At 42.5% G+C, this 7,215-nt stretch overlaps 1 protein-coding gene across 1 annotated transcript in view; it reads right to left on the reverse strand.

Annotated features, from left to right (window-relative positions):
• The window catches only part of JMJD1C (jumonji domain containing 1C), a 247,937-nt gene extending 241,140 nt beyond the window's left edge, over positions 1–6,797 (reverse strand). Inside the window, exon 1 of the mRNA XM_060126359.1 lies at positions 6,419–6,797. Coding sequence (XP_059982342.1) covers positions 6,419–6,586 — 168 coding nt within the window. The 5' untranslated portion in view covers positions 6,587–6,797. The remainder of the gene's footprint in view (positions 1–6,418) is intronic.
• Between the last annotated feature and the right edge of the window lie 418 nt (positions 6,798–7,215).

Raw genomic sequence — 7,215 nt, forward strand, 5'->3', positions numbered from 1 at the left:
TATTTTCCTGTACATAAGTTTTTAGGACCAATCACAATATAAATTCAAGGGCGGGGCGGGGGGGTGGCAGCGGAACCTGTATGTACTCAAATCAGACATAAAAGTTTTTCTACCTACCAGCTAAACCAATTTTCCCTATAGTTAACTTATCCAGGTCATACTGAGCAATGAAATAAAATACATTCATTAACTCATTCAACACTGTGTGCCTAGACCAGAAATTAGTATTAGCAATATTACAACACCACGATATACATTTTAGACTTACCTAAAGAATTATCCTAACAAAACTTGAAGAATCAAATACCACCAATTCAATATGAAACTTAAATGAAGAGACAGCTAAGCAGAAAAACACAGTTTTCATATTTAAGGTACTTACATTTAGGACATATAAGATTTGCAAAGTAACTTTAATCTACAGGTAGTACACAGTTTGGAACAGCTTAAAATCTATATTACAAAGTTAGCTACTCCTCACTAAGTGAGCTTTAGAAAATTCGCCCAAATACAAACAAATTTACGTTTGGTCTATAAAACACAATACTATGATTTTTTGTTCCTTTTGGGTACTGAAAAAACCTGATAACATTTCTTTTAAGGTTGTTGTTTTTTTTTTTTGATGTGGGCCATTTTTTTTTTTTTTTTTTTTGCGGTATGTGGGCCTCTCACTGTTGTGGCCTCTCCCGTTGCGGAGCACAGGCTCCGGACATGCAGGCTCAGCAGCCATGGCTCACGGGCCCAGCCGCTCCACGGCATGTGGGATCTTCCCAGACCGGGGCACGAACCCGCGTCCCCTGCATCGGCAGGCGGACTCTCAACCACTGCGCCACCAGGGAAGCCCAACGTGGGCCATTTGTAAGTCTTTATTGAATTTGTTACAACATTTGACTCCATTCCATGTTCTTGGTCCTTTGGCCATGAGGCATGTGGGATCCCAGCTCCCCAACCAGGGATTGAATCTGCACCCCCTGCATTGGAAGGCCATGTCCCAACCACTGGGCCAACAGGGAAGTCCTAAAACCTGGTACTTTTTTTTTTTTAATTGTAGAATGCTTTTTATTAGACAGAGAGTAATTTTCAAGTTAAAAAATAGGTAACAATAATTGCCATACTTTTCATTTCTCTACAAGAAACTTTCAATCTGAGTTTTTGACAAGGGACTATTAGATAACAGCTATTTTCAAGTAACTTCACATTGATTCATTGTACTTCAAATAAAACATTTGCTGAGAACACTGTTCTTGTGAAAGAGATTTAAAATTATATTGTATCACTCATAAAGCAACTTGGTATGAGCATTCAGAAACTGTGTGCATTTGCTCCTTTCTATCCAATAATGAGTCCCCAAAGAACTCAAGATGTTATCAAATTTAGTATTAATGGTAGCCAGGAGTAAAGTTTTATAAGCGCTATAGAAAAATGTTCCATGATTGTAAGTAAACCGCTTTTTTTCAATGTACACAAAATATCTTCATATTTCGCTACTGACATTAAAAAAGAGTTAGCTTCTTTCACCAAGAAACAGAAGTTTTTATTTGTGTGTGTGTGTTGCCTTTGTTGTTGTATCTGTGTTCTTCTTTTATGTTGCAATCAAGATGTAATTCAGTTCTTAGCATCCCTTCCTGAATTTTTGAATACTTCAGTTAATATTTTCCTTCCTTTATTATGACTTTACTTCTTCCCTGACTCTGTATTTGTTTCAAGCAATACATTAATATAAAGGAGATTGACTCAAAAGGATTCTTGTGTAAAAATAGAAATGATGGAAATATTATTCTACAGAGGAAAAAAATAACTGACCCAAGATCCAGAGATCCCAAGTGTGAATCTGTTAAGTGTCCATTCTCAGGAGCTCCAGAGCAGTTTCTATTTCATTTGAAACAGGACTGGGTCCTTGGTATGAAGATCTATCGGGTATAATGTACTTCAACTTCTCATTCACTCAGCAAATATCTAACCTCTTATGCAACACAGCACAAAGTCGAGTGCAAAATTCTGGGAATTTTATTCTCAAGAAGCAGACTCAAACACAAACAGCACACTCTTAGATTTTAATCTGGAAGACTAAAGTCCAAGATAAAAGAAAAAAAGAGGAGTGTGGAAAAGTGGAAACTTTTGTGGGAAAGGAAAATAGATGACTGCATCCAAAATGAGGAATCCCAGTGGGGAGGTCTCTAACCAGATTAAAAATGATTTTCAATGACACTGCAAAATGTCACAGTAACCTGGAATGTTTTATGAAAACCTGATATATTTTTTTAAAATATTCACACTTTGGATAGGATTAGCGTGAAACAATGATGCAATCACATTAAGCTTCAAGGGAAGGTAGGTGGGTAAGTGACTGAATGGATGAATAAATAAATAAGTAAATAAATAAAGGGCTGTTAAGTTGTGCAAGGGTAGTAAAATGAGCAAAGAGTAAATCAATTTTTGCTCTACAATTAGCATGACAATATTATTCAAGGTTGAATATTATGCAACCATACTTGTCTCAACTGTCAGCTTTCCTTCCATAATACTATCAATCTTCTAGAAAGTTCCTGAAAAAGTAGGGCAGTAATAAACATTCAACATGTATAACAACTCAAGAACCTTTCTAAACAATGGAGCTACAAAAAAGAAAACATGCTGAGGGCTCACAATGTATTTTATGTATTTCAATTTAATCAACAACTTGGTCCTCCTTAATTAAAAGGGTTCAGATAAAGTCTTTTGTTGGTTAATGTAATTCCAAGATATCCCAGAAGATTTTTCAAGCCATTTTTTAAAAGTCACCAACAAAATAGGTGAAATTATACAAGCACAGCTGAGTACAGCTTCTACAAATTAAGCTCATTTACTTAAGAGATCACATAGTGATATCACTAAAACTCACAGCAGGAAAAAGTACAATAATTTTAGCCTTAATTTATTTGTATCAAATCATGGTCATATTGTAAAAGAATATTTTTGCTACCATGGTGTGGTGGGCAGAATAATGCCACCTCAAAGATGCTCATGTCCTAATACAGGAAACCTGTAACTATGTTAAACTCCATGCCAAAGGAGAATCAGGGTTCAGATGATATTAAGGTTGTTAATTAGCAGATGGGGAGATTATCCTGGATTATCTGTGTGGGCCCAATATGATCACAAGGGCACTTAAAAGTGTAAGGGGAAGCAGGAGAGTCAAGAGGGAGATGTGACTAGAAAAAAACAGAGACAAACTGCTGGTTTTTAAGGAGGAAGAGGACCACGAGCCAATGAATGTGGGCTGCTTCTAAAAGTGAGACCTAGAGCCTCCAGTAAAGAACACAATTCTAATCGCACCTTGATTTTAGACCATGGAGACCCAGAAGTCAGACTTATCATCTCCAGAACCATTATAATAATCAATTCGTATTGTTTAAACCAGCAAGGTTGTGATAATTAGTTAACAGTAGTATAGGAAATTAATGCATGTGGAAATTCCTCATACATAAGACCAAAAATAAGAATAACTGACTAACTTTTGAGACCAAGCATCCCCTAAACTACTTTCAAGTTCTGAGAATTATCCTTCCAAATCATGTGCCATAAATACATACATATCTGAGATTCCTAATGAACTTGCAGTTTTTAAATTACATATATTTGTAACCAAAAAAAATACACAAAAGTAATTGATCAAGCTCCTTTGGGGGGCTTCCCTGGTGGTGCAGTGGTTAAGAATCTGCCTGCCAATGCAGGGGACACGGGTTCGAGCCCTGGCCCGGGAAGATCCCACATGCCGCGGAGCAACTAAGCCCGTGTGCCGCAACTACTGAGCCTGAGCTCTAGAGCCTGCAAACCACAACTACTGAGCCCACGTGCCACAACTACTGAAGCCTGTGCTCCTAGAACCCATGCTCCACAACAAGAGAAGCCAAGACAATGAGAAGCCCGCGCACCGCAACAAAGAGTAGCCCGCGCTCACCACAACTACAGAAAGCCCACGAGCAGCAACAAAGACCCAACACAGCCAAAAATAAATAAATAAATAAATTAATTAATTATTTTTAAAAAGCGCTCCTTTGGGCTTGATTTATTCTGCAGTAACAAAAGTCTACAACGCGAATTGCATTTTGGTGATGCTAAACTGTCCCAAGTTTAACTTAGAAAATATGAATGCAAAAAAAGAAATATAAGAAAGTTTGGAAGTAACGCTAAATCTGTAGGTTCCAGGCTAAAAAACTCAGATTACACTGTAACAACATAAATTTTTAAAATTAAGACTGTTACAGGAAAACAGTCAAAGGTTCACATAGTTATAGTTCAAAACACATTTTTGAGGTAAAATTTACATATAGGAAATGCACAGATATTAAGTGCACAATTCAATGAGTTTTGACATATGTATGCACCCGTGTAATCAACAATCAAGATGCAAAACGTTTCCATCATCTGAGGAAACTCCTTCCTGTTCTTTCCAGTTGATTCCCTCCATCCACGTATACTTTTCATTTTTAAATACCCAATTTATCATCTTGCCTTTTCAAACATGGTACGTGTAAACCCCCCTCCTCATATAATTTAAATTCCCATACAAAAAAATTTTTAATATATTTAACTTCGATAACTTGACTGTCGCCAATGACATTCGTAATTTAACACTATACTTCCCAACTTTCATGTATCTACTAAAACAAAACACAAAATTTTTAGGAAAACACAAAATATCATTCTATGTTTGTTTTGAAACAATTAAAAAATGCTGACCCAAGGGCTTCCCTGGTGGCGCAGTGGTTGAGAGTCCGCCTGCTGATGCAGGGGACGCGGGTTCGTGCCCCGGTCCGGGAAGATCCCACATGCCGCGGAGCGGCTGCGCCCGTGAGCCATAGCCGCTGAGCCTGCACGTCCGAAGCCTGTGCTCCGCAACGGAAGAGGCCACAACAGTCAGAAGCCCACGTACCGGGGAAAAAAAAAAAAAAAAAAAAAAAGCTGACCCATAATCTATCTTCCACATAAAGCCAAGACAATTACATATCAGAGTAAAAGGAGGAAAAATAAAATAAGCACATGCTTTTTACACAAACACTGAATTGCCACAATTTGTAGAACCATTAAGAAATGTTTGGATTTTTTTTTTAAGGAAGATTCTTTTTCTTCTTTTCAACGAGAATAACCAACCAGAATCTCCAAAATTACTTCTATTCTGCAAATATATTTTGCAGTATCAAGTTGACATTAACACACTCCGCAAGAAACCATATCACTGACTACGTTCATGAAACCGGAGTTAACAAAAACACGCAAAAACTCCAACAAAAGTATTAAGATACATATGTACACGTAAATTCGGAATTGTAAACCTGCATATAAACAAAAAGAAAGTTCCCAAATTTTAAATATCCACTGAAAAATTAAATACCCCACAGTATTACCAATAAATTTCATGGATTATGTATTCATAAATCAACCTTTCAAAGCCTAGTCAGTGTCTCGCCTCTCCTTGGCTCCTTAACTCCAACATGTCCCCCAGTGAAAACGTTATTGGAACACTAACAGCATATCCTGTCTCAGAATCTTGCACACTCCTACACTAGTGAAAGAAAACACTGGCAGTGTCACAAGTAAGGAAAAGCAAGCAAAGAAAAAGACACTTTAGGGTTCTGCAGAATCTTAAACGTTTTAACTTACAATATTTCTTGCTTCATTTAAAATCATATAAAATCCAGGAATGGATGACTTTAACGCACTATTCCCTTCTAACAAAAAAACACAACACTATGGAAAAAACAAACGGAAGAAAAGAAGGGAGAGAGGGAGGGAGATAATAATTTCCACGGCCCTCCAAACCAAAAGTTTTCATTTTCATCGTTTTCTGTTAGAAATCCAAGCATCTACTGTAGGAAACGGTTGAATCAGGGCCCCCGCCACTGCCAGGGCCTTTGCCTCGAAAACACACAAGAATCCCAGGACAGACTGGAAAACCAAAGCTCTGTCTCTTTCCTTTTCTCCCTCCCCTTCAGCAATCTTACAGGATAAGTTTTCAGTCTCCAACGCCTGCACTGTTAAAGACTTTCGCACAGAGAGGCAGGTGAAGCTGGGCCCCTACCGCCACGAGCGAGGGGTCCGCCCCCACCCCCAACCGCCCACGCAGCACCCGGCTGGCAACCCCGCCTTTCCGTAAGGTCTCCGCGGCCGCATCCCTCCCGGATAGCGGCCAAAGGACCCGGGCGGGCGCCGGGGAGTCCCGAGGGGGTCACCGCCCCCGCAGAGGAAGTTCCTCGCGGGGAGGAGGCGATCCTGGCAGGGCACGTGGGCAAACCGGCCCAGAGCGCAGGAGAGGGGCGTGACCGCCAGTTGGCCTGGCTGAGCCAGGTGCCAGAGGTAACCCCACAAGGTGCGGCTGCGAGACCAGGGGTGGGGCTGCGGCCGCGGGCGAGAGACTGAGGGGAGTTCGCTCTCTTACCGCCAAGTCGGGATTGTGGCTGTCCCTATGTGACACCGCTCGGATAACCCCCGCTCGCCAGCCCCGGCAGCAGCGTCCGCTCTCCCCGCGCTCCGGCTGCGCCTCTTCGCCGACCGCCAGGCACAGGAACCGTTTCCCCACCAGCTCCGGCCGCGTCTCCACCGCCATAGCCGTCGCTGCCGAAGTGGCCGCTGCCTCCTCAGCTGCCAGGAAATCACCGAAACCCCGCTCCTACCGGCCCCCCATGCCGAGGACAGCTGACCTAGGGAAGGCGGCGGCCCCGCAAGCGAGCGCAGGCTCGGGGGCGCACTGGACGCTCTGCCCAGAAGGGCACAGCGACCTCGGTCTCTCACAGTCCTCAGCGCTCCCCTGGTCTTCCCGACTTGCAGCCTCTGGCTGCAGTTCCACAAATAAAAGAAAGAAACGGACAGAAATTTCCACACGACCGTCTCAGGCCCCGAGGCAGCGCCGGCCGCTACCGCCACCGCGCCGCGGCCAGTACTACTCCGCCTCCCCATCCACTAGCGTGATTGAAGGAGCGCCGCGCGTCTCCTTCCGCCGGCGCGGGCTGGGGGAGGGAGCCGCGGGAGAGGGTCGGAGGAACCACCGCAGACGGAAAGTAGTGCCCGACGCTGCAGCAGCGTCTGCGGGACCAGCCAGGATAAAAAAACAGAGTGGGGCGGGAGAAAGGAGTGCAGTCCTTCAGAAATGTAGTGTTTGACGTCCACCTCTCTACTCGTCGCTCCCTGAGAAGTGGGGGAGTTGGGGGTGAGGTGAAAGTGAAGTGTGCTGGTTCT

Source organism: Lagenorhynchus albirostris, chromosome 16 (assembly GCF_949774975.1).
Source record: "Lagenorhynchus albirostris chromosome 16, mLagAlb1.1, whole genome shotgun sequence".
Lineage (NCBI taxonomy): Eukaryota > Metazoa > Chordata > Mammalia > Artiodactyla > Delphinidae > Lagenorhynchus > Lagenorhynchus albirostris.